Source organism: Tursiops truncatus, chromosome 8, assembly GCF_011762595.2.
Source record: "Tursiops truncatus isolate mTurTru1 chromosome 8, mTurTru1.mat.Y, whole genome shotgun sequence".
Lineage (NCBI taxonomy): Eukaryota > Metazoa > Chordata > Mammalia > Artiodactyla > Delphinidae > Tursiops > Tursiops truncatus.
In genome coordinates, this window is record NC_047041.1 from 71,443,056 (window position 1) to 71,470,539 (window position 27,484).

General features: G+C 44.4%; 2 protein-coding genes and 1 long non-coding RNA gene across 10 annotated transcripts in view; 2 read left to right on the forward strand and 1 right to left on the reverse strand.

The window, feature by feature from the left end:
• The window catches only part of LOC109552230 (uncharacterized), a 33,259-nt gene extending 24,481 nt beyond the window's left edge, over positions 1-8,778 (forward strand). Inside the window, exon 3 of the long non-coding RNA XR_002179016.3 lies at positions 8,641-8,778. This is a non-coding gene — a long non-coding RNA (uncharacterized lncRNA). The remainder of the gene's footprint in view (positions 1-8,640) is intronic.
• Positions 8,166-25,987, reverse strand: E2F8 (E2F transcription factor 8). 8 transcript variants are annotated; one of them, XM_019948128.3, is made up of 13 exons: positions 25,787-25,987; positions 23,912-24,039; positions 21,232-21,510; positions 20,729-20,885; positions 18,486-18,800; positions 18,105-18,266; positions 16,318-16,455; positions 14,622-14,825; positions 14,233-14,320; positions 13,459-13,990; positions 9,781-9,913; positions 9,270-9,664; positions 8,166-8,913 (listed from the first exon to the last, which is right to left on the reverse strand). In XM_019948128.3, exons 2-13 carry the CDS (start codon positions 23,924-23,926, stop codon positions 8,731-8,733), a joined length of 2,601 nt encoding a protein of 866 aa, XP_019803687.1. In that variant the 5' UTR covers positions 23,927-24,039; positions 25,787-25,987; the 3' UTR covers positions 8,166-8,730. The 8 variants fall into 8 exon arrangements, with proteins under 8 accessions (XP_019803687.1, XP_019803688.1, XP_019803686.1 ...); XM_019948129.3 differs by lacking the exon at positions 25,787-25,987 and adding an exon at positions 25,235-25,470; XM_019948127.3 differs by lacking the exon at positions 25,787-25,987 and adding an exon at positions 25,223-25,470.
• The window catches only part of NAV2 (neuron navigator 2), an 854,704-nt gene continuing 852,440 nt past the window's right edge, over positions 25,221-27,484 (forward strand). Inside the window, exon 1 of the mRNA XM_073808687.1 lies at positions 25,221-25,345. The gene's annotated coding sequence lies outside the window, so the exon portion shown is untranslated. The remainder of the gene's footprint in view (positions 25,346-27,484) is intronic.

Genomic DNA, 27,484 nt, shown 5'->3' on the forward strand with positions numbered 1-27,484 from the left:
AGTCTATATGCTACTGTTTACTTTTCGGAGTCCTCAGCTAGTAGCTTTTGAATTCTCTCTGGAGGTTTTAGTTATAATCGATGGGAGAGATAGGCTATCATGGGTTCACTCTGTCTTGATTAGCACCAGAAGTTTTGTAATGACAATTTAAATACTGGATGACCATTCTTACAGATCATTATTCTCAAACCTAGCAACAAATTTGAATGAACTGGGAAACTTAAAAAAACATAAATTCCAGGACCCTACCCTAGACTCATTTCTGAGGATGGGAACCCAAGAAACTGTAGAAGATGTTTCTGAGTTTCTGATATAGCCAACCTGGCACCGGTTTTGGGGGGGCCCGGAGATAGCGTCCAAGCTGGAAGTGTGAGAAGCCCTGGATGAGATGATCTCCAAGGTCCTTTCCAACCCTGAGATCCTCAGGCTCTATATTATTCAGAATATCCCATTCAGAAAGCTGCTTGTTAAGTGAGGTGCCTAGCCACTTCCCTCAAATGTTTAAGCTCTTGATCACATAGGTCATCTATGTGATGCCACATAGCTGCCACAGAGCTGACCAAAAAATATATAGAACTGATAGGCAAAGTCAAGATATTAAAGCCAACAGAAGAACGAATGGACTCCTAACCTATAAGATTAGTTTCATGGAAGTGACAACTTTTTGCACTAAAAGCAGCAATAAATTCTAACTCTGCTTTATGTGGTGTCAGCCAGAAGGGAGACCATGTATGCTCAGGTCTGAGGATTAGTGGTTTCATTAAGCATCTCCTTTTCTCCCTAGGATTATCCCTTTCCCATATATTTGACAAACTTCTTTTGGTTGAGTGCAGTTTCTGCTTATGTGCTAGGAATCGCTAGTGACTTTAAATTTGCTTTTCATAAAAATTTATTTCTAAGGGACTTCAGAAATCATTTCCTTGAGCTCACTTCTGTAATGATAGAAGAGGAAACCAGGCCTGAGAGGTTATGTGCTTTATTTAAGGGGTCAGAGCTGGGGCCAGAAGCCAGATGTTGGCTCCTAAGAAACACATTTTCTATCTGACTGAGCTGAGGCAGGTGAGATCTTGGATGCGGAGTCTCCTGGAGCCCCCGGGAGTCTCCAGTAACTGAGTAACTCAGTAACTGAGCTGGGTCAGATGCTGCAGTGAGTGGGCCGTGGCTGAGTTCCATGCAGTGCATTTGTAAAGGGCATTTTGACCTAAACATGCTTTAGCTCCTGGATTTGCAGTTACTAAAATATTGGCAACCAAAATGGCCCACAGCTTATAAAGTGACCCACAGTTTACTGGCACATCCTATTCTCTGCGCACTGGGAACTAGACAGCCCCTGGCCACCTCTGGAGCTCCCCAAGCCCCATTTACTTTCAAATTTGCTGCACGGTATTGTATAGTCAGTGTTAAATCAGGGAAGCAGAACTGCGATAAGTTATGAAGTCAGGGATTTTTTTTACAGGAATTAGACCTCGCACCATTGTAGGAGGAGCTGGGATAGTGAAGGTTTCAAAGGGTGAGGTGGAGAACCAGAGCTGGCACCAACAAGTCAATTCAAGGAGCCAAGCATTCCTCATTTGGAAAACTCAAAAGCACAACCATAACACGAAGGGGTTTTTGTGAAATGGTGTTCTGGCTTAGGCAACTTGATACAGCGTTAATCACTGTAGGTAGAGAGCCTTAAATAGAAACAGCTGTCATACCTTGAGAGTAATGTTCCTGAAGCTCTGTTCTCATTTGTCATGAACAATCTGGAAACAGCCTGTTTCACCACAGTCTGAAAACGTGTGATAGCTTTAGTGTGATGGAGCAGTGGGGCGTGGTGCCCTGGAATCAGAAAAGCTTTGTCACCAGGCTGATCTGCACGTGCGTGCTGCCTTTGCACACATACTGTGGGATTGGGACATGCTCCTCACACTTTCTGAAGAGCTACATATTTGCTTCCTCATTTGTAAATGGCACCAATAGTAACCACCTCATAATACTGTTTTGGAGTAGGTATAGTAGTAGATGCTCAATAAAACTGACTCCTTTTATCTCTCCAGTCCCACCCTTCCCCCTAGTACATCTAGGACGTGTAGTATTTCTCAAAATGTCTCCATGTAGAAATGTCCTTATTGGCTCAGGTGGATTTTGATCATGAATATAGACCTATAATTTAAATTCAGCATTCCTGGCACTCCGTCATGCCCCAGATTCCCAGTATCAACAATTTTGGATTTGTGTGGACAGTGAGAAAGACCACTGTTTGGCAAGGGAAACACCTGAGGTGAAGCTCATGGCCTTTATCCCCCAAGAGAGAAACAGAGCACTCTTTAAATAGTTAGAAATCTGTTGAGTGGTTTATAAAAGTGAGTGTGGTGACATCAGCTCCCCTGGAATCCTTCAGTTTTCCTGGGTTAGAAGAGAGATTCATCGTGAGGTTACAGGGAAGAAGCAAGTTGAAGCTGATATCAAAGTTGGAGACAGAAAACCATTAAAAACAGAACTTGGAAAGCATAATATTCTGGAGCCAGTAATTTTAGGAGGATACAGACCTACATACTTAATAGCCCTTGAGGGCATTACTGTATCATAGATGGTCTAAATTGTTTGTTTGTTGAATTTGAATTTAATAAAATAGTGCTCATGAGTTTCTGAAACATGAAGAAAAGTTTAAATTATATTCAGAGTACTCTGTTTAGAAAGTGGAAGGGTATATTATCATTTTAGAAAGATTTTAATTAGTAGTAACTAAAAAAAATTTTTATTCAGGATAAACTTTTAGAAGATTCATACACAGAGGATATTTTATTATCAAAAGTGGCATTGTTTTGCATAACAGTTCTAAGCATATAGTAAAAATTGAATAAATGCTTTTTTTTCTTGGTGACAAAACCTGGGATTGAACCAGAATAAATACTTTCTTTTTTTTAACATCTTTATTGGAGTATAATTGCTTTACAATGTTGTGTTAGTTTCTGCTTTATAACAAAGTGAATCAGTTATACATATACATATGTCCCCATATCTCTTCCCTCTTGCATCTCCCTCCCTCCAGCCCTCCCTATCCCACCCCTCTAGGTGGTCACAAAGCACCGAGCTGATCTCCCTGTGCTATGTGGCTGCTTCCCACTAGCTATCTATTTTACATTTGGTAGGTATATATGTCCATGCCACTCTCTCACTTCGTCCCAGCTTACCCTTCCCCCTCCCCGTATCCTCAAGTCCATTCTCTAGTAAGTCTGCATCTTTATTCCCATCTTGCCCCTAGGTTCTTCATGACCATTTTTTTTTTTTTTTAGATTCCATATATATGTGTTAGCATATGGTATTTGTTTTTCTCTTTCTGACTTACTTCACTCTGTATGACAGTCCCTAGGTCCATCCACCTCACTACAAATAGCTCAGTTTCGTTCCTTTTTATGGCTGAGTAATATTCCATTGTATATATGTGCCACATCTTCTTTATCCATTCATCTGTTGATGGACACTTCGGTTGCTTCCATGTCCTGGCTATTGTAAATAGAGCTGCAATGAACATTTTGGTACATGACTCTTTTTGAATTATGGTTTTCTCAGGGTATATGCCCAGTAGTGGGATTGCTGGATCATATGGTAATTTTATTTGTAGTTTTTTAAGGAACCTCCATACTGTTCTCCATAGTGGCTGTATCAATTTACATTCCCACCAACAGTGCATGAGGGTTCCCTTTTCTCCACACCCTCTCCAGCATTTGTTGTGTGTACGTTTTTTGATCATGGCCATTCTGACTGGTGTGAGATGGTATCTCATTGTAGTTTTGATTTGCATTTCTCTAATGATTAATGATGTTGAGAATTCTTTCATGTGTCTGTTGGCAATCTGTATATCTTCTTTGGAGAAATGTCTATTTAGGTCTTCTGCCCATTTTTGGATGGGGTTGTTTGTTTTTTTGATATTGAGCTGCATGAGCTGCTTGTAAAATTTGGAGATTAACCCTTTGTCAGTTGCTTCATTTGCAAATATTTTCTCCCATTCTGAGGGTTGTCTTTTCATCTTGTTTATGGTTTCCTTTGCTGTGCAAAAGCTTTTAAGTTTCATTAGGTCCCATGTGTTTATTTTTGTTTTTATTTCCATTTCTCTAGGAGGTGGGTCAAAAAGGATCTTGCTGTGATTTATGTCATAGAGTGTTCTGCCTATGTTTTCCTCTAAGAGTTTGATGGTGTCTGGCCTTACATTTAGGTCTTTAATCCATTTTGAGTTTATATTTGTGAATGGTGTTAGGGAGTGTTCTAATTTCATTCTTTTACATGTACCTGTCCAGTTTTCCCAGCACCACTTATTGAAGACGCTGTCTTTTCTCCATTGTATATTCTTGCCTCCTTTATCAAAAATAAGGTGACCATATGTACGTGGGTTTATCTCTGGGCTTTCTATCCTGTTCCACTGATCTATCTGTTTTTGTGCCAGTACCATACTGTCTTGATTGCTGTAGCTCTTTGTAGTATAGTCTGAAGTCAGGGAGCCTGATTCCTCCAGCTCCATTTTTTTTCTCAAGATTGCTTTGGCTATTCGGGGTCTTTGGTGTTTCCATAGAAATTGTGAAATTTTTTGTTCTAGTTCTGTGAAAAATGCCATTGGTAGTTTGATAGGGATTGCATTGAACCTGTAGATTGCTTTGGGTAGTATAGTCATTTTCACAATGTTGATTCTTCCAATCCAAGAACATGGTATATCTCTCCATCTATTTGTATCATCTTTAATTTCTTTCATCATTGTCTTATAATTTTCTGCATACAGGTCTTTTGTGTCCTTAGGTAGGTGTATTCCTAGATATTTTACAGAATAAATACTTTTTAAAAAGAATTCAATATATAAAGGGCAAATCAGACTTGGAGCTTAACTCATGGAATATGGATGATTCTCATGCAAACTTTCAGAAATGTAGTTAGTTACTTGACTGTTGAAGAACATTGATAATATATTCCCTACCTATTTTTCTACAAATTGTTGACAATCACGACAAGTCCAAATAATTACTGATCCAGCTGAGCAAGTAATTGACCTGAATGCCCTCAATAGAACATTGAGATATAAAATCACTTCTGTAAAGTTGATACTTTTTTTTTTCAACCTGAAATAATGACACTTTTGTTTCCAGCTTACCTCTTGTTTCAGGCTCTCAAGATTTGAAAACTACCAGTCGGTGGTAAACATAGTAAAGAATCTGCAGTCAACCCACACTCTTCTATATAATTAATAGGATTGCTCAGACAGTTTATCTGCTTAAATTCTGAAAATCTCTTTATCCTTTATCTGCAGAAACCCTAATCGCTTGAAAAGGAAAAGGCTGAGGAAACTTGTTTTAAAGCTGGGTTTAAACAATTTTTTTTTTTCCTGCAGCAAATTCTATTGCTGTAGTTCCCTGGGTTACTTGCATCTCTTCCCCATGCTATTACCCTTTTAGGTATTTTAAATGGCATGTTGCATTCACTTGAACAGATGTGAGTTGCTTGCATTTTCTGGTGAGATAAGCATTTCTTAAGGCCTCTTCTATTCAGTCATTGGCTGGATTTCATCAGGTCCCGGGAACAGGGATTTAACTGGTCTGGGAACTGGGAAGCCTTGGCTCTGAGTTTCACTCTGTGATTTGTTAAGAGTCCTTTGGTTACCAGCCACAGGTATGATTGGCAACTTGAAGCAAAGGAAATTTCTTGGAAGGATAGCAGAGGTGCACAGAATCAGGTGACTGAAAATCAGGCTTGAACTTGGGCAGGTGCCATAGCTTTTTCAGAGGCTGGGAAGCAGGAACGCCAGCAACAGTCTTGCAGTGGGGACAGAATGGTAAGAACGCCACTGCGAGGATGAAATGAACATCAAATTCCAGGGAGGTTGGCTTAGACTGGATGTCAACCCCACTCTTGATAGATATGTGCTGGGACCCCCAGTTATAGTCCACTGGGCTCCACCCAGTAATTCCTTAAGAGGAAATTCAGGAGGCAGTTTGAGGAAAGAAATTTCGTGCTGGGCAGATAACTTTGTCCACTACTGTGCTACAACCTGGCATCTTTAAAGTTGTTTCCAGCTTTAAAAATGGACACTCTCCCATGAAAGCCTTTGGGGTTACCATGTGCCAGTGATGCTTGTTTCTATGAATGCCTATAAAACCAGTGAACATTAATAAGACAAACTGGAAGAAGACGTTTATGAACACGAGTGGGTTATGTAGCCGTATTAGTTACCTACTGCCGCATGGCCATATCACTACAAACTTAGCATCTTCAAACAACTCAAATTTATTATGTCACAGTTCCTGTGGGTCAGGAGTCTGGGAGTGGCTTAGTTGGGTTTTCTGCTTAGAATCTCATAAGGCTGCAGTCAAGGTGTCGTGGCTGCGGTCTCATCTGAGGTCCAAGTGGGGAAAGATCTGCTCGCAAGCTCACTCAGACTGTTGGCACCATATTCAGTGTTTCAGTTTCTTGCTGGCTGTTGGTGGCAGGCCACCCTCAGCTGCAACAGCTGCTCACAGGTCCTTTGTTGGGCTCCCCAAACATGGCCACTCTGACTCCTCCAAGCGGGAAAGGCAGGCTCTTAATCATGTACACACACACTCACACACACCCCATCACCTTCACTGTGTCCTGTTGGTTAGAAGGAAGTCACAGGTCCCACCCACACTCAAGGGAAGGGAATCCACAAGGGCGTGAACACCAGGAGGTGGGGGTTATGGGGCAACTTTACGAATCTGCCAGTGGCAGAGCTGGGTGGGACAACCCCAGAGCTGTCTCAAAACCTGACACATCTCCTTTCTTTCTGTGCATCTGATTTCCCCAAACCTCCATCCTAGGGAGGTACTTCTCCATGTGTAGACCTGAGAAGGGGGGCAGAACAAAACCTGGCCTGCAGTCTCTCTAGCTTGGCTATCGGGGAGCAGATGTCAGGAGATTCACCTCCTTGGAGCTACAGTGACTGCCTGTCTGGGTTGGTGTTTCTCTCAGTTCTCTGTGCAATTATGTAGTAGCCTCCGCTGAACTGTATCTTTAGTCTATATCTACTACTGGCAACTTACCTTCTCTGTATTGAATGGATTTACTTTCTTTCATTTATTTGTGTGTACATACTGCCTTCCTCAATGATACTATAAGCAAAGGCAGGAGCCATTTCTTAAATCAGGAACCATCCACATGCCCTCCAAGTAGGTTTATAAAAGACAAGGCAGAGGAACTTTGGGGGAAATAGTTCATATTGGCTCTCTAGTGGTGTGGAGGAAGAGGGATCTCTAGGTCAGCGTGCAAATCTGCCTCTTAGCTGTACTTGGTTTTGCAAACAAAACATGTATATTTGAAAGCTTTGAGCTTGTAAATGCTCAGATTACCCTGAAACAATGTGCTTGGTTCCTGCTAGAGCTGCTGGGCATGCATCTGGAGGCAGATGGGTAATGAACAGATAAAGAGATAAAGACATGGGTTAAGTCCTTGCATACACTGGCAGTGTGACCCTGGACTTGCTGCTTGAATTTCTGGAAGCCTCGGTGACCTCATCGCCCTAGCTTGTAGAGATAATGCCTTTAAAATGTGTAACAGTGCCTGGCACATAGGAAACAAGCAGGAAGTAGATATTACAATGATCCTTTAAGACCCTGACAAGGGAAGGCATGTGTTAATTCTTAAGGTACAATTTGTTGCATAACCAGGGGATCAGGGAGGTGCACACTTAACACATTATAGCTCGTTCCTTCTCTTGGAGCTCATGGAGGGTTTGCTGTGGTAGTTCCTTGAGTGTGGACGAAATTAGAATCCTTACTGCTACTTGCCCACCCCTGGAGCTGGGCCATTTGGAAAGTGTGGAAAGAGGACTGTAGCTGCAGCCCCTTTTCTGTTGACAACGGGATGGAAGAGGGTGGATGCTGGCCATGCCATGCCATGCCAGGGCAGGAGCATCCCAACTCACACCTCTCATTTCCAACCTCCCAGGGCGTGGTGGAAAGCCCAGGGGACTAAGCTGGCCGTCCTTGGCCAAGCAACGCTTCTCTGAAGCAATTTTCACTCTGTAAAAGTGGGGCCATGTGGAAGATCAAAAGAGGGGAAGAACGTAGGCAATAAACTTGGCATATCTAAGGAAACCCAGGATGTATTCTCCGTACTAAGAATTTGCCTCAGAGGCTCGAGAAATTTTCCTTTTCTTCCAAAAGGCCAAATGAAAAGTTAAATACATTTTAGAAAAGTTTTAATTTGAACAACTTATGATTAAAAATACATTTTATAAATAATTTTTCCATAGACTTGATTAAGTAAGGATTGTTGCGAACTTTACAAAAAGACATACTGCAACAACAGCTGAAAGAAATTACAAAAAATATAGCTACAGCCCTATTTAAAAATACAACATTGTACATCACAGCGTTTTCTTTGTGCAAAGTTGTAGAGAGCGCTGCGTTAGGCCTGTCACAGATTCACTCAAAGGGAAGTAAACTTTAACACAGTTACTAGGCATAATAGTATAGGCACAGCTGGAACAACGAATTCTTTCCCCCAGAAGTTAATATACCTCAGTTCTTTTATTTTGTAGGACTGATGGCTGAACTTAGCTTAATACAAATATATATTTTATGTGTGTATGGATATATATAAGTATGAAAACAAGTGTCTGTTTTGAAATTAAGTAAACTCCCAACGTATTTACAGCATTTTCAGAGAACGTGTTCTCCATATCAGTCTGAGGATATCATCTCTGTTAAACAACTCTAGAAGATTAAACGAGGCCGAATCTCTCAATTAATGGACATCCTCCGTTGAGACTTCCAGTTTTCGCTGTGGAACAAAGAGAGTTCCTATGGAGGTGTTATTAGCACCGTCGAAATCCACGCAGGAGGAGCCTTTCGGCTTCGTTGGTCCACCTGGGGTACGGAAGAAGCTTTCAGCCACTAATTGGGACCCTTTGGGTGTCACAGGAACAGGCTGATTGGAAAGAGAAGAATGGAGAAAAGTCAAACCCATGCAGACAGGCACACCTGGCAACCTTAGAAAACTGGACTGGAGGGACACGTCACATGATGGGAACCTCGCATGCCCTGAAATCTGCCGGCTGAGCCTGCATGAGTTTCATGTTCTCAATTATTTTTGCTAAGGTGAGACAAAAAGCTCATGATAACCCCATAAAATGGATTCCTTGGGCACTCTTCCTGGGTTTGGAAGGAAGGCAGGCCTTTAATCTCATCCCCCTCCCAAAGGAGAAAAGCAAATGTGAGTCTCCCGTGATGTTGATATTGGGGACTTAATAACCTAAGGAAAAAAATAAATGGAAATACTCTTACCTGTTGTGCCCCTGTCACTGCAACTGATTGTCCGTTTGTTTGGTTCTGGCCCAGGACTGATACGTCGTACTTGGTGGCCCTTCCTTGCTGAGTGCCTGCATTTTCTGGTGTGACACTAACAGCCTCTATTCTTGGAGACACAGGAACGGTTCCAGGCCCGGGGCTGGCGGACACCTGCATACCAGGGGAGATGAGGCCCAAGTGCTGCAGAGTGAAGTTTACAACGGCTGAGCTCGGGTTCTGGACGGGAACGGGGTGGCTCGAAGTGAGAGCCGAGCTGTTCCCGACAGGGACGGCTGCCACGGAAGTTGGTGAGACCATTAGCTTCAAAGGTGTTACATGAAAAGAGGGAAAATTAACAGCAGTGAGTTCAGATGATGTCACTGGAATAACACCTGGAAAGAAAAGGGGGGAGAATATCTTAAAGCACAGGCATTTGTCCGAGAAGCATACAAGGCTTGAGTGAACTTGAGAATGACCCACATTTGAACAGTGTTTTACGTACACTCACCTGCAATCGGGGAGCTGTAGATCCTGTGGTTTGGGGAAAGTGTACCTGAGCTTTCTTTACTAGACAAAATGGACTCTGCCCCCAGGGTTGAGCACTGGGTAAGAGGGATTAGGTATCCTGATGGGAACAAGGTCTAGAAAACAAGGAGGAAGCGTTTATTTTACACACAAATATGGAAGAAAAATGGCCAAGCGCCTCTTCTGGGGCTAGTATCCCTTGGTGGTTCTCTCATCAGACTAAAGCCTCCAATGGTATGGGCCACGGGCAGGCCAGCTATAATGGCTCTCTGAAGACAATAGCCCTCCTTCCCATTCCAGTGCTTGTCCTGAATAATACAAACCATGTGTTTCTTAAATGCCATCTGTGGTCTTAGGAAGTGTCCTAAAGCTAGCACTGAACCTGCTTAAGGACAGGATTTACCCAGCACATCCCCCCTGACCCCCACCACTGACGCCCTAAGTCCTGCTACCAGACTTCTTGGTATGATGTGGTACTGTCAGAGCAAGTTTAATGCAGCTGGACACCGTAAAGGCACTGCTGTGTTATTATCTGATTGTCCTTGAATTGTGTGGGATGGTATTTCCCAAGAATATTCTGAGGGGCTCTAGTCCTATGGGATGCAAGCAGGCACTCTGCGAATCATAGTCAAATATGTTTGGAAAATTCTGAATTAAACAAAGGAAAATGGTCTTTATGACAGAATGTCTAAGGGACTTTTATGATGGCATGCATTGTTCTCCAAGGGGGCATCATGTAACATTTCCTAGGTTATTCAGCAACTAAAGTTTTGGTAGTATTAGTATTTAAGGAAAACTTTAAGAAATGTTGATTTACAGAAAGGGAATGCCAAACCATAGGCCAAAAATACAGCCTCCTGGCTGTTTTTTTTTTTTTTTTTTTTTTTTTTTTTTTTTGCGGTACATGGGCCTCTCCCGTTGCGGAGCACAGGCTCCGGACACGCAGGGTCAGCGGCCATGGCTCACGGGCCCAGCCGCTCCGCGGCATGTGGGATCTTCCCGGATCGGGACACGAACCCATGTCCCCTGCATTGGCAGGCGGACTCTCAACCACTGCGCCACCAGGGAAGCCTTTTTTTTTTTTTTTTTTTTTTTAACAATGGCAGAGTGAATAGGTGCAACAGAGACCATATGGCGCACAAAGCCAAAAACATTTACTATCTGGTCCTTTACAGAAAAAGTTTGCTGACTCCTGATTTAGAGCAAAGGAATTATACTATACATTTTTTTCCCCTAGTACTTTAGGTTCAAATGATACCAAACAAACACCCTTATAATATACAAATGAAAGGGCAGGGCACCAGGGTTCAAAAAATTACAGATAAAAAAGAGAACTGATTAATTCATATTAGATGCCCAATTGTCATGCAGCAAAAGCTTTAGGGAATAAAGTTACATTCCAGACCGAAATGGCCAGAGTGTTGGGTTGTGTGTGTCTGCACCATGCCTGCTGATCCTTGTACTTTTCCAAACAGAGACAGCCTACATGGGTGGCTGAGCCGCCTGAAAAGTCTGCTCAGTCTTACCAGGAGCAGGATTGGTAAAAGCGAAAAAGCAGGTCTTGTAAACTAGGGGCCCTCCTTTTATCTTCCTCTGGATCTTTCTTCTCGCCATTGTCAAAACAACAGTCTATACTTTGATCTAGCTGTTAATAGGTCTGGTCAGAATCCACAATGCTAAAGGGTACCACAGACTTTCAATTTTGTTTCTTAGATGCTTAGTTCTATTCAATATCTTTACTAGTAGGTTCCTTAAAGACTGCAGCAAAAAAGAATTTTCAAGGGGTAGATTTAGGTGTTTTACAAATAGCTGCTCTTTGCTATCTTTAATCGTACTCTCTCATGGTATGAGTTTTTCTGGGTGCCGGTTTAACTCTTTTCAAATTTCCAGCAAGACCTAAAGTACTCTAATAATAATTATCCTTCCATTTCCTACAAACTATATTCATCGCAAAATTTTTTCACCTATAATGCCAATTCCTTTTTTTAAAAAAAATTAGAACTATTAAAATAGCAGGATGAAAGAATTTGACATATTTCAACTTGCACATCTTCTCATTGAGCCTACATTACCACTCTTACCCCCCTTCCTATGACACTATCCTGTTTTATTTTCACCATACTTCTTATCATTCACTACCTGATATGTTTGTTTGTATACTGTCTTCTCTCCACCCCTAGAAGTGTAGATTCTTAGTAAATGTTTGTTGAATGAATTAACACATGAATCTCTCACTTTCTTTGTTCTGCTCAGTCCCTGCTAAAAAGAAATGGTCAAAATGAAGTCAGAGATGAACAAAGAAGCAGGGGACGTGAAAAATCTATCCAGTGAAAACCCTAATCCTGAATAACTAAGTGAGCAATAGGAGACCATTATTAAATCATACCCATTGGCTCAAAGAGATTATGGACCTCCCAGAAAATCGAATCAAGCGAAGCCTTGTGATTTTCCCCCTCGCATGGACATTAGATGCAAAATGATACTATGCTAAGATAATGGATGTTTTGAATGGTTACCATGAGGCCATCCTTAGGGAGGATTTGACAAACTCTAAAGCCTCCTTAATAACAACAGTTACAGATAATACCCTTCAGCTTCTACGGTGCCTTAAAAGGACCACAAACCCCTTTATGTAAAACATCATGTAATAAATGCACTTAACCTCACAAAAACTGTGATATGGCCCTGGGGCAAGTGCGCAAAAGCAACCACCCCCAAAGGCAGGTGCTGGGTTTGGTTTGATCCAGAGCACAGGTTTGATCTAAAGCATATTCTCTTTACACCCAATAGACGATCAGGAAAAACTGGCAGAACAAATTCTTTATAGATGTGGAAAAACAAGATGAAGGGAAGTAAAATAACTTGAATTAACAGCAGGGACAAAATGAGAGATTAACTTCTGCTTCCACGTTTAGTGGTGTTCGTTTATTTGGTGATGCTGTCTTTCATATATAATTGTCCTAAGGGAGGAAAACGAGATAATGTATGTAAAAGTGCCTAATACTTCTGCTGTATGGTATGTGGGTAGCCATCCAATAGATGTTCATTCCTTCCTGAATAAAATTCCATCTAGGAAGAAAACTGTCTAGAACATCAAAATCTCTAGAAACCAATGCATCAAATATACCTAAAAGTAGCCAAGCTAAGTTTGATTTTTCTATTTGCACAAAATGGAAATTTTGGTTTAAATTTTAGGTAGAAAGTAAAAACAGGGGGAACAATTTCTCTTCTAGGCAACAGATGCCAGTTACATGACATCAAACAAACATCAAGTAATGACTCAGAAAGCAGGAGTTAAAGGGACCCTATGTGTCCATCCATTTATTTGGGGTCACGGCTGCTTGTAAATTATTTAAGACTTTCATGGCAGGTGTTTGCATTCCAGTGTGTGACGGGAGAAATGGACTTAAGGACAACCACCCGCAGTGCTTTAAAAAGAGAGCAAATAATCCCTTCCTCCAGAGGTTAAAAATGTCCCTGCCATCATCCCAGTAAGGGGATTAGCTGTCTGAGGCCTTGTTTGGATTATGGGATGCTAAGGAACAGTTCCCTGTTTTCTGAGAGACTGCTGTTTGCTCTGGTAAATTTCACAAGCCACCAGATTCTCTCCTAATCAACTGGGGAGCTCCTAAAGCTTTGCACAGTTCAAGGCTGTACTTACTGTGGAGACATTTTCAAGTCCTTTTAGGTCTTCTTTAAATTTCCTTTTGGAACCATTGTCCTCGAGCATGCTTGCCCTCTTTGAGCCTCTTTCTCCAGCAGGCTCCCTGTCTCGGTTCTTTGTACCTTGTCGCTCTAGCCCTGGCAGCAAGCTTCCAGGCCTGGCGGAGGCACTGGACTTTGGCGCATCATTGGCTGCATTCTCTGTGGTGGTATCCGTGGAACCTTTTGATCTCGTGGCGTTAGAAGAGGGGGTGGGGCAGACCGTGGGGCTCAGGCCTTGGGGCGGTGTCATCGTTTGGGCCTGGGCAGGCTGCAGGTAGATGGCATATGATGGGCCCGAAGGGGCCTGAGGTAGGATCACGGGCACTGCCGATGGCAATGGGCTGGGGATGAGGGGGACCACCCCCAGGGGCTGGATGAGGGACGGTGCTGTCATCTCTAGCTCAGCATTTGCTGGAGTGTCCAGAGGGGCCACTGGTTTGCAGTGCCCAGATCTTGCCAGTTGTACTTTCACTTTCTTTCTGGGTTCACTAAAAGACAAGATTTAAAACATGATACAATGGAAACATGTTCTCTAAAATGTTCTACCACTTCAGATTGCCCCAGATTGAAGCTATGCTTTTATGAAACTAGCAAATAGTTTCTGTAATGATTCAGTATAGAAAAGATTCTCTCACCAGTTGCCAAGGCTAGTGCCTATTCTTACGTAAAATAAGTAATCCTATCGAAGCAAATAAAGTAATGCATCCTGTTACTAAAGAGCGTTGCCTACCTTGATTGCTCTTCTAACTGCATTTTGCAAATAGCTGCGAGCTGAGCCATTTTACTGGGGAAAGGCACAGAATTCTGAGAACTCTCAGCTGGTAAAATAAAAAGAAGGTGGAGAGGATTGGTCAAAGCAAAAGAATACATGTTCACACAGATGAAACATCACTGAGGTCAAAGGAACATGCACTGCTCCCCCAAATCACCCAGCAATTAAACAATAAACCCCACAAATCACTTTTTATCCTTTAATTCATATATAGTTAGTCTTCAAGTGGGTTTGGGACTATGGAAGTTGAAACAATTCTCTAGCAAGTCCCGCGGGATCAAGTAAGCTAAAAAGTCGGATAAAAAGGAATTCTTCCGAACAGAGCCCTGACGTGATTGTAAACATACCTTTGTTGGTTTTGATAGGGCTAGTGGGAGCAGAATTTATCTTTCTCCGATCACTTTCTATGCTCTTTACCAGTTTGATGAGAGATGGGTGTCGAGTGAAGTTTGGTCTCCCACGTGCGGAAAAGAGGTTTTTGGCACAGTTCTCTTTAGAAGACCGCCTCCCTTCCAAATCAGAGGGAGCAAAAGGAAGCACTGGGCCAAGACCTGAAACAGGAAAGGGCAGTGTGTGAATACACGGTTGGTTCGGCCTCCTTCTGGGGTATGAGGTCAGAGTGTGATTCTAAAATGATTTTAGGAATTAAACTGGCCATAGTTAATAGAGCACCTACTATGTGCCAGATACCGTTTTAAGGGCTTCACCTACAAAACCTTGTTTATCTTATTAAATAAATTCTGAGATAATATTTCACACTTTAACATCTCTGAAAGCGGTTGTATCTTATAACCAGTGGTGTGCTATAGTGTGACTGTTACTGATTTTTTCTTTCTTATTGATATATAAAACATTGTGCATCTCAGAATCAGTGGAGACTTAATCTGATGAAATATGGTGACCCTCACTACTATGGAGTGAATGTTTGTGTCCCTCCCCACTCCCCCACCCACCAAATTCATATGCTGAAACCTAATGCCCAATATGATGGTATTGGGAGGTGGGGCCTTTGCGAGATGCTCATGAGGGTGGAGCCTTCTTGCATAGGATTAGTGCTCTTATAAAAGAGACCCCCCAGAGCTCCCTAGTCCCTTCTACCACGTGAGGTTACAATGAAAAGACGGCTGTCTAGAAAGCGGGTCCTCACCAAACACTGAATCTGCTGGTGCCTTGATTTTGGACTTCCTAGCCTCTAGAACTGTGAGGAGTAAATGTCTGTTGCTTATAAGCCACCCAGTTGATGGTACTCTGCTATGGCAGCCTGAACAGGCTAAGACACTCTCTACAACTTGGGTAGGTACTTCTCAGGAAATGCATCCCCCTTTCAGAGACATTTCATACATTAACTGACTCACGGTCTCTTAGCTTGTAGAATGTGGGCCTGGGATATGAACCTGATCAGTCTAGCCCAGAGCCTACACTGTGAATCCCTGTACCAAAGGACCTCTCTCTGTAGTTATATCCAAAATCACAATAACCTCTTCCCACTTGTGGGTGAGGAAACAGTCTTGGAGAAGTAACCTGCCCAAGGCCACAAGGCTGATAAGTATCAGAGCTGGGACTGGAACCTAAGCCTCCCTCTGCTTCCACAGCCCATGTTCTTCCCACTTTCCAGCACTTCTGTGTGAGGATCTTGGTGGAACACAAAATGTCAGAATCCCAGAGTTGAGAAGGAGACTAGAATATTGATACTGGAATGAATTCACTTCATATTCTCCATGTGCACAGACTCTGTTACGGTCACTGAGCAGCATAATAATGACAGCAGTAGTATCTTATGCTTCGTGATGCTTTCAACTTTCTCAAATCCTTTCACATACAGATTCTGCCTCCTGCACAGGATGTGCAGTTGTTATGGACCTTGGCTGCTGACGGAGCCAAGAGCTAAATTTTCCATATCGGTTCATCTTTAATTGTCATTTCAATCACTTATATATGTTCTTTACATGTGGGAGTGTGGGTAGGAAGGGAAAGGGAGAATATCTCCAAATGTGCGTTAATTCAAAATAACGGAGCAATGAATGAAAGAAAACAAATACATACCACTGGGATTTGGACTGATTTCTGGGCCTGTCCATTTAAAAGCTGGTTTTCGGCCTCTTTCCTCTGTAACGTGAACTTTCTTGATAAGATCCAGGCTACTCAGAACATTAGCTATATCATACAACCTCCTAATTTTTGCTGGGGGGGAAAAAAATGTATACATCCCTTAGTGGAATAATGAAAGATCAAAGGACTTTGCTTCATAAGGACTTCATGTACATTCAAAGAGCTATCCTAACCATCAGTGTCAGAGAAAAATGCGACTCTTAAGTTATGCTAGGGACACTGCTTTAATTAAAACAACAAAAAATAGTTTTAAATATTGAAAAGACGCAGTTACTGATGATACTGAATTTTGAAATGACAAAAGTACATGTTGGAAAAGGAAAAGTGACTCAACGATATCACCTTATTGGGAATCATGTTACAGATTTTCTAATAAAAATTTACCATTGCTGGGCATCTCCTAGTGAGGATTCAGGATTATGAACAAATAGAAATACAGTATCGATGATAAATGTATTGCTTTCCTGCTTGTGATAGTTTATAAAAAGATTTATTTAATAACATAAAATATTCTATAGCCCATCAAAATTTATAAGTTTTCATACTGTCCATATGTAATATGAAAAGTAGAGATTTGTTAATTCTATAAATCTTACATATCTTGAAAAGTTTTGCTACATAAAGTCTGCCTTTACTTCAGCTTGACAGTACAAAGTTACAAATTGAGCCCCTTCTTCATGGCCATGCCAGAAGGTTCTGAATCCCCTGGGGATTCAGGAAATTACACATCTGTAGTTCCTGGAATAGTTTCCAGGGCTGTGACTAACCAGTGAAATGGAGAGCTGAAAACTGGTGGCTCAGAGAAAGCGGGCAGCCCATCGGTAGTATCGGGATGTGTTTTTTGAGATGACAGATCTCCCAAGCCCATTGCCAGCATTATTGCCTTAATCTCTATTCATTTTGTCTTTATAGGGACACTGGAGATGTCTGAATATACTTTCATATACTCTTAATATACTTCACCAGTACAGCTTCCCAGGGATGGGAAGGGATCTGTGTGGTAGCTCGCAGGCATTCCCCCAGCCTCTGCTGTGGCTCGGGGCAGCTCTTCCTCACCAGTCAGCCGGGTCCCCCGAATGACCCATGTCCAGGCCAGCCTCATGCCCTACTTGGAGGTCGCTAATGCCCTCAGGTGTCTGCTGAGCACTCCCTTCCACACTCTCTACTCCTTTTTGAGGGGCTTCCTGCAAAGTCTGTTCTTAGAGGCAAGGGTAGAGCTGTGTTAGGGACCTAATCTACGGTCTCTTTGCAACTTAGAGCAGATATTCTGGCTAAAACCACTTTCAAAACGGCGAACCATCTGTGCTGCAGGTCACTTCTGGGGACAGTGTTAGAAGTTACTTTCACCCTCAAATATGAGAGGCAGTGGAAAGAGCAGAGACCTGGGTTCCAGTCCCACTTTACAATTTACCGCTCATTTAGATTTCAGACAGTACAGATTCTACATGTGTAAAATGGAGACAATGTTACAGTAATAAAGGAGGTAACATTTAAGGAACTGTATAAGCCAAAGTGTCAGATAAGAGTAATTATATACGTATCTTTGAATCCCACAAGTCAGCTAAAGCAGTATCATCATGGCTTCTGGGGAGAAGTGAAGATACAAAAGCCTAACTAGATATGATCTGTTTATATAACAAATGTATTTGGAAATCAGTTAATAACCGAGATTTTATTATTTAAGAGTAGGTCCGAAAGTCCATGGCAGTCGTGCCACTTACTTTTAAACTTGCTTTTATCCAAATCTTCCACATGGTCCTCCCCAATTAAAATCTTGGCAGCAACTTCCAGGCTCACTATCTGAGGCGTTGACACCAAAAATAGCATCACGAATTTCTGGCTCATCACTCTTAAAGACTTGTCTTTGCGGCTGTTTACAGAGGCTTTGGAGAAGGAAGAGGATCAGAGAATTAAAATTCATGAAGGGACAAGTGCTTTCTAAAGTAACCAGGCTAAAAATACCACAACCTGATCCCACGGCTGATGTGCAGCATTGTCACATTAAAAGCAGCAGAAGCTTTGAGCGTGGTTCCCTTAGGAACCTCTTCTTTAGACCTCCCAGAGGTGCGCTGCCGCCTGAGCTTTTCAGCAGCAGCTCTCACCTGCCCGAAATTCCACTCCAGGAAGTTCGACAAAACACATGTCTGGGTGTCCGTTTTGGCCAGTGTTTGATTTGATGATCGGATCCTCTATACGGTAACTCTTACTAAAGTCAAACTCTTGTTCATATTCTTTCTTTTTGATCATCATAATCTGCTCGGCGTACTTGTTCTCTTCCCCGACGCTCTTCAGAGTCCCAAGGGTTTGGTTGAGGTTGTGTCGGCCGTGCCAAGTGTATCTGTTTTTGGCAAGCCGGCTCACCATGTGCAGACTCTCTAGAACGTTGACGATATCGTAAATGCGTCGGCGCTCAACATCTGCAAAGAACGAGCAGTTGTACCTTACTAGGATCAGATTCTGTAATGTGGATAGAATTGAATACCTTTTCCTTCCAGGGATTACTAGACAGTAGGTTCTGGATTATATTAACTTTATTTATGCTCAACAAAGAGTGTGAAGATGAGAAAGGCATGTCCCTGCTCTCCAAGGGCACAAATAGTTAATATGAATTAGAAAGGTGACATTTATTGAGGGCTTCCACTGCGCCATACAGGTTTAGGACATTTTTACCCTAAACTTGTGAGGTAGGCATTATTATCCACACTTTAAGGATGAGGAGATAGAGGCTCAGGCTGGCTAAGCTGTTCACCTCAAGGCACAGAGCCAGTAAGTGGCAAAATCAAGTCTTCAGTGCTCTAAATCCCACACTCTACACTCCATTTCTTTTTTTTTTTTGCGGTACGCGGGCCTCTCACTGTTGTGGCCTCTCCCGTTGCGGAGCACAGGCTCCGGACGCACAGGCTCAGCGGCCGTGGCTCACGGGCCCAGCCGCTCCGCGGCATGTGGGATCTTCCCTGACCGGGGCACGAACCCGTGTCCCCTGCATTGGCAGGTGGACTCTCAACCACTGCGCCACCAGGGAAGCCCTACACTCCATTTCTTATATTAGTTCCCAACACACACACACACACACACACACACACACACACACACACACACACACACACGGCTGTCATATGACAGGTACAAGGTGCTGAGATTCCTTGCTGTTCCTGGAACTTGCCAGATATGCCCCTGCCTGAGGCCTTTGTGCTGGGCTGCTCCTTCTGGCTGGAATCCTTCTCCCACATGTCCTCATAGCTCCCCACCTCGATTCTTTTGAGTCCGTGCTCGGATGTCACCCTCTTAACAAGGCCTGACCTGACCACTTCATTTAAAATTAAATTGCAAATTGCAAAGCACACCCCTAGCACTCCAATCCCCCTCTACCTTGGTCTACATTTTCTTTTTTCCACAGCACATATTACCTTCTAACATATATCATAATTACTTACTTATTATGTCCTTTGCATATTATCTATTGACCCCACTAGAAAGCAGGTTCCACAGGAGCAGGGATTTTGTCTTTCTGTTCGCCAATGCCATCCCAGCTGCTACAACATTGCCTGGCACATAATAGGTGATCAGTAGATACCTGCTGAATTAAAGGGTACATCCTCCATAGCTACAATGAAGTGTATGTGAAGAGATGAATCTAAATAGCATATTCTTAAAATATGAAATAAAGTTGATATGTATAAACACGTATGAGAAGGACAAAACTTTCTTCCCAGGGTGATAGCTAGATATTAAAATATCCTGTATATCTCTTCACAGATCCAGATTATCGTATTTTCATGACTCCAAAGGTATACCAAGTTTGCCACAGACTCCTTTTTAGCTGTAACTAGATTTGAGTCCATGAAGAGAGGAGCGAAAGGGGGCAGGGGAACACAGTAACTTTTGGCAAACACAAAACATTCAGAAAATGCACTGGTTCTCAGAGTAGCGCTGAATGGCAGGGAGGGCTAAAGCCCTGCTCCCATGCCCAGAGGCCGATCCTCATTGTAAACTGTGAAGAAACCATTCCACAGCCTGGCTCCAGTGAGAAACAAGACCCAAGTTCAGAGTTGTAGCTGTTTATGAAACAAGTCATAGAACAATGGTGCCTCCCTTTAAAGCATCAGAGCTTTCGAAATGCAGTCAGAGCAATCTCCATTGTGATTTTCTGCTTCTGTTTTAAGACTTAACTGAGACTGGAAACTGTATGCGGTTATTCTTAAATTAATAGGGCTTTACAGATGGATAACTTCTGTGTGGGCTTGTGTCATTACAAACACTGGCTAGATGAGTGTGGGTCTGAAGAAGTCAGTCTATGAAGTCCCTTTAATGATTAACCATTTCGGTGAGCTCTTTGCATACTTACTAAGTTCCTCGGCTACTTCATCAAGACAGATGTCGTTATTCACAGCAGGGTTGGGATAGTTGGGATATCGAGCTAAGAACTTATGACACAACAGTCCTAAACTTTTCTCTTTTCGACTGGGTTGGGATTTCTCATATTCGTCTCCAGATAAGTGTTCCTACAAAGAAAGATGTAAATAATGTCTTATTCATAAAGATTTATTGGGGGCATCTGCGCTCAATGACTAACACTTATACACATGGTTTGCTTCAATAGCTACAAAATTGGAAAGAAAAGGTGTGGAGCCAGGATAAATTGCTTGACAGATCTGAAAGGGAAGAAGTTCATAAGTAAGTCACAGGTTCAGAATTCCCAGGGCTGTATTTGATGGGGTCCAGACCCCTCCAGGGCTCTGAGGGGGGTGATGCTTTACACTGCTAGTGCTTCTGCAACAGCTTCACACTGCTCCCCCGACCCCCGCTCCCCAAATCCCCCAGTCTCCACCCAGGCCTCTGAAAACCTACATGTAAACAATCTCTGGCCTCAGGTAATCCATTTCCGTTGTCAAACAAACCCCTTTTCTGATCTCTGTAGCGGATCTCTGGGCTCACGGCACTGATTAGCATTTTTAGGTTGGCTGTTGGTGTCCACGGTTCTCCCTGGGAGATCTCCTTGGGCTTGGTGGGTGTGGTTAAAGGGCCAAAGTCAGGTTGGATCTCCGCCAACACTATATTTGCTGCGGTGGATTCTTTCAGAGGTGTTTTCACCAGTCCCCTTTTATGTGGCTCGAAAAAGAGATTTTCCTGGTTCAAAACAAGTAAATTATTAAATCCACTGTATAAAAGGATTTATCAGATAGCTTTTGACTCTAGAAACTGTATAAATAGAATAGTGCTAAGAAAAAAATGCCTAGTGAGGTTGTCGAGTTGATTAAATTAGTGACTATATTCCAATGATCACGTTGACACTTGTCCATTCTAATAGCTAAATTTCCCATTTTTAACTTTTCAACAAAGCATGGACTTAAACTTTTCATCTTATGTTCCAAGAATTTAAAAAGAAAACTTTAAGACTTGTAATTTTTTTTTTTTTTTTGCAGTACGCGGGCCTCTCACTGTTGTGGCCTCTCCCGTTGCGGAGCACAGGCTCCGGACGCACAGGCTCAGTGGCCATGGCTCACGGGCCCAGCCGCTCCGTGGCATGTGGGATCTTCCCGGAACGGGGCACGAACCCGTGTCCCCTGCATCGGCAGGCGGACTCTCAACCACTGCGCCACCAGGGAAGCCCAAGACTTATAATTTTTAAAAATTTGATTTTGAAATAACTTTAGATTTAGAGAAGAGTTGCAAAGATTGAGCATTCCCGTATACCTTTCACTTAGCTTCCCTTAATGGGACTGATAATTTTAAGTGATCCCAAACTCCTCGGAGTGACTTTGACTTATGACACTGTAATAAGTAAACGTCTCCACGGCAGAAACCATGTCCCATTCATCTGTGTATCTAGCACAATGACTGCATGCAGTGGCTACTCAATAAAATACCACTGATGCAGAAAAGTCAGAGAGCCAAGGAAACAAGGGTGAGGGCTAGCATATGGTCAGACTTGTTGGCAAAATCCACTGGGGAGCAAAATCCAGAGTGCCTATGAGCAGCATTTCCGACCAGAGAAGTCTGCTCTTTGAATATTTAACCTTTTCACTTTACAGATGGAGAAAATGGAACCCAGAGAAGTAAAATTAGTTACCTAAGACCACAAAGCTGGTTCCTAGCAGAGGCTGGACTGCCACTGAGAAACAAGGGGGTACATTATTAATAGCTGTTCATACTTAAGACTGATGGAGACTATATTTCTTCTACTTTTGGCCACTGGTGACTTCACACATTCCTACCACCTGTATCTATTTTATTTTTATTTTTAAAAAGTTTGATTAGGATGTTTATTATCATGTTTTTATTAACAGCAACAAAAGATGTTTGTCTACAATTTACAATGTACAATGACCAGTCAATCCCCCTCTTGCATTGCTGTGCATTAACTGTTCTGTTTTAATGGAAACACTGAGAATACATCTATATCTATAAGAAAATGCTTAGGATGGCAATAAGCGAAAGAATAGAGACTCACTAATTCTTTTTTTTTTTTTTTTTTTTGCGGTACGCGGGCCTCTCACTGTTGTGGCCTCTCCTGTTGCGGAGCACAGGCTCCAGACGCGCAGGCTCAGCGGCCATGGCTCACGGTCCCAGCCGCTCTGCGGCATGTGGGATATTCCCGGACCAGGGCACGAACCCGTGTCCCCTGCATCGGCAGGCGGACTCCCAACCACTGCGCACCAGGGAAGCCTGACTCACTAATTCTTCAGTGACTTTAGGAACAAAGATTAACGGGACTATTTTATATGTCTGTGACTCTTTAGGATTTATCAAGTGCTTTTCCATTTGTGTTTTCATCCAATCCTGTAGTTCTATTCTACAGAAGAGGACACCCAGGCTGAGCGAGGTCACACAGGACTTGAATCTGAATCTCCTCCATCCAACTATGGTACCCTTACATGGAAGTCAGTGTGATGGACCCAAGGGGGGGACCCTCCCCTGATGGTGCACTTGAGAGGTGCTGATCCAAGAAGGGGATTTTTCTCAGGGCTGCTGTCCTTTGCCTCTGACCATCAGAAGCAATAGCAATTCTCTTATTTGACTACTATCTAAAACTTTTAGGAAATTTGCATATTTCATTTTTTTTTTTAACCTATCAGTATTTGGACATCAATCAAGATACCCCTCACTGACAGTGTCCCCTATAGTTAAAAGAGACTGGTGGTTTGGTAGAAAATGATCTTAACAGGAAATCCAATCTCAAGTCATGTCAAATGCCCTTTCTGAATTCCTATTGTTCAAGAATCCTCAGAAATATCATAAAGCAACTAACAAATTTTATTATTCTTAAAAATACCTTTTCTCTCTACTTTATCTCTTTGAAATTTCTACCAAATCATAAAAAACTAGAAAGAGTAATCCTAGGTAATTTTCCCCTCTTCAAAAATTAAATTTCCCTTCCTTCTGGGTTTTTATAGGGGCTAACCAAAAAAGGATAACCAAAAAAGGATGCGGCATTAGTAAGATATTGGATATTGAAAAATCATGGAGCTAAATCAGGATGATGTTGCATTTAAAACTGCAAGGATGAGTATTGAAGCTAAAAAGGTACCTTTTCGTTCTCCATTCTGTAAATTTCTCATACATTTAGAGTTTCTTTAAAAATGAAAAATCTGGATTTCCTCCCAATATCCTGATGGTTCAAGTAGTCCAGGTAGTCCAATTAAAAATTTTAATATCCTTAAAGAAAAAAGGAAATAGAAAAAGTTAAAAATAAAAGCCATAGATCTGTTGAAAATAACTTCATGGACACCACAGGCTACTGAAACAAAGGCTAAAGAAAACTGACAAACTACATTTACATTTTATTCCCGACCACAGACAGCCCCACGGGGCAGAGAACTCCATCAAACGCCTGTAAATTCCTTCAGCTAACCGATCTGCTGTCATGAGACTTCAAGCAACCCACAGAATTTCCAGTGACAGCCCTCTCCCACCTTTAGAGAAGGCAAACCATTCTCCAGACCCCACCGAATTGACTGTAGCAAGCACAAGCACCCACCTGTTCACAGATCAGAGCTCGGGACTCAGAGCATGAGCCCAGGTTCCGGCTAAGCAGCCACAACCCTAAGTATCTGGATAAAAGTCTGCATCTAGATGTCTGATTTTCTCCCTTGACACACACGTGCATAGGCTCAGCAGTAAAGTCTTGGGAAACAGCTTGATAGGTAACTTACAAATTCAGTCCTTAAGCTCCAAACGTATTCTGGGCATTTAAAGAGCGCCTTATGATTAAGACTTTTTTTAAAAAAGACTTCCTTACAGATGCGGCTTCCTTAAAGCGCTATGTACTCGCTATTCAGGCGGCTAGTTCACGCCACAATGTTGGAGCCTACCATGGAAGGCTGCATTTGCTCAGCAAGGCAACCAGGTACAGTCCCCCTGCCGCCACCGGCTCCCGCGCCCCGCGCACTTCCCCTAGCGCCAGGCCAACTGCCCCTCCCCCCACCGGTCCCATTCAGCGCGCCGCCCGCCAGGCAGTTCCTGGACAGCATCCTCGCGGTTTCTAGGGCAACGATTCCCGACCAATCAGAGTGCTGGTCGCGGGCCTGCGATTGGTTGGCGGCGCCAGGGGCGGGTCCGGACCTTCCGCCTTCGATTTAAAAATTTGGCGCGGAAAGCCGGACCGTGGTCGGCGCCGCCCCTTATCAGCGCGGGGCTTGAGCGCGGGCAAACCCGCGCCCGGAACCACAGCATCCCTGCCCCTCCCCCTCGCTCGCCCCCTCCCCTCTGCGCGGGAGCTCAGCTCCTCCCTCCACGGCCCCGGGAGGAGCGAGAGGCGGGAAACGGCCGCCGCTGCCTTCCCGAGCCCTCTCCCGGTGCCAGGCTGGCCGAGCGCCGCGTCCCTCTGCGCCCCGCTGACCTGTCAGTTCACCTCACGGTTGGAGCCGACGGGGGCTGAGCGGGGACTCCTCGGCACCCCTTCCCCGCTCAGGCCCGGGAGCCCGCGTGTCGGGCAGTCAGTCGGTCCTTACGCTGCGCAGAGGTGGGTGCCGGAGGGAAACGCCGGGACCGGGACTGGCGGGCCGGCGGGCGGGCAGAGGGAACGTGACCGTCCAGGAGCAGTCAAGCCCCCGATTTGAAATTAACCCGCTCCCGGCGCGAGCCGATCCCGCGGGCAGGGAGGGCCGCTCCCCTCCCCCACGCCCGCTCATCCCGGCCCCGGACCTCGCGCGCCAATCCGAGCCTCCAGACTGGAGCCGGCGGCGAATCAGGGTGCAGGCACCGCCCTCCGGTCCTGCCTCCACGACAGAGTTGGGGGAAAAGTTAAGCAACTTTTTTTTTTTTTTGGCAAACACCCCCTCCCCTAGCTCAAAGTTGGGGAATGAAGTTTAGTCCGCCCGGGGCACGCGGGTTGGGACGCGGGCGCTCCGCAATCCCCAGCCTGGGTCCATCCCACCCGCTGCCCAGCCCCAGATCCGCTCACCTGCCCTGGGGATCCCAGCCAGGACCATTACCCCTTCCACCCATGGCATGCATTATTGTGTTGCCCACCATCTGCTCATGGCCTCTAGAAACGGGGGTGTGGAGGGAGAAGCTTGCCAACCGGAGATCAGATTTGATGGGCGCGGGGTCTCGGCCCAGACTTGAGAACGCAGGTGTGGGAGGAGGAGGAATAAGGTTGAAAACCCGCCAAGCCTGTTCCAGGCGTCCCCCGTCTTCCCTCTCCAGGTCTCCTCCCGGCTCCTCCCTTTCCCCCTCCCTGTCGTCTTCCCTCGCTTTTCCCTCTTTTTCCGGTTTCCGAGCCTCGGGCAGCTTCAGCATGGATTATTGTAGAGTTCTAGATTAATAGGAGGTTTGGGAGACACTGTAGTGCAACGCCCTGTTTTGCAGACGGGGAAACCGAGGCCCGGGGCGGCAGCGCTGCCTTTGCCTGTGCCTGGATTGTTTGCGCCCGCGTTGTCTTGCTCCGCTGTTCTCTGCTTTAAAGCGTTTCCCTTTTCTGGGGACCTGTGCTGGAGTTGCGGGACCGCATTTATTGCCCAACAGCGCCTAGATCAGGGCGCCCATCTATCGACTGGTTTGAGCTCTTCCTCCTCTTTTGTAATTTCTCATCTTTTAAGCTCCAGCAAAGCGCGGGGCCGCAATCCCCTAGCGTGTAACTTATTTATATTTATCAACGAATCACCCAGTCCTGACTTGCAGCGCGGGATATTCTTATATTCCCGGACGCGATATAAGGGCGGGGATACAGTGATACTGAGGCTAAGGTCGCCGTGCTGTAGCGACAGGCCGTAGGACTGGGGGTCCCGGTGGCGAGCGGTGGCTCTTTCTGCCGCTGAACGCGACCTCGGGGCGCGCAGGGTGGCTGCCCCGAACGGTTAGCGCCGTGGTGTCTCGGTCCTTCCCTCTCCGCTACCCGGGGAGCGGGTCCTACCCGGCTTCAGGCAAGTGTCGCTCAAGAACTCGCTTCCACCTGAAAGCCGACCTTGGGCGCGGTGCTGTGCAGAAGCCAGCGGCCACCTAGAGCTCTCAGATTTAAAATAAAGTGAGGTCACTGGGCAGGGCCCCACCGGGCCCCACCCCCGACAGCACTGAGCAGCTCGTTCTTACTGAGCCCCGGTACACCTTTTCCGGAGGAGGGTGTGTTTATATACACATCAACGAAAGGGGGGCAGTTGGTGCTTCTGCTTTAGCCACTGTTTCACGGATTGTTCCCCCTCTCCCACCAGCATTTACAGGAGTGTTCCTGTCCAGCTCTGCTCAACCTACCTTAAGTTTTTACAACCCGGGAATCCTCTTTAAAGGGAAGGTCTGATGCCACTGTATTCAGAACCGGTGACTGATGCGTTCACATCTGTAGTCTACGGGGGCATTCATGCCCTAGGGGTCTGAGGGCCAAGTACCTGTAAGGCAAATAATGCAAGGAGCCACCGCCTCTGGTGAGGCTGCACAGATGTCATCTCATTCAATACTCAGCACAGGTGTTAACTGTGAGTTACCATCCAGAAAGTGAAGTAGAACTTTTTTTTTTTTTTTTCCGGTACATGGGCCTCTCACTGTTGTGGCCTCTCCCGTTGCAGAGCACAGGCTCCGGACACGCAGGCTCAGCGGCCATGGCTCACGGGCCCAGCCGCTCCGCGGCATGTGGGATCTTCCCGGACCGGGGCATGAACCCGTGTCC

Excerpts from the sequence above, each read along its gene's own strand:
- E2F8 (XM_019948128.3), bottom strand. Across the intron at positions 18,801-20,728 it reads TGAAGTAGCCGAGGAACTTA|ATGTTGAGCGCCGACGCATT; the intron begins GTAAGTATGCAA and ends CGTTCTTTGCAG. Across the intron at positions 13,991-14,232 it reads CAGTTAGAAGAGCAATCAAG|TGAACCCAGAAAGAAAGTGA; the intron begins GTAGGCAACGCT and ends CTTGTCTTTTAG.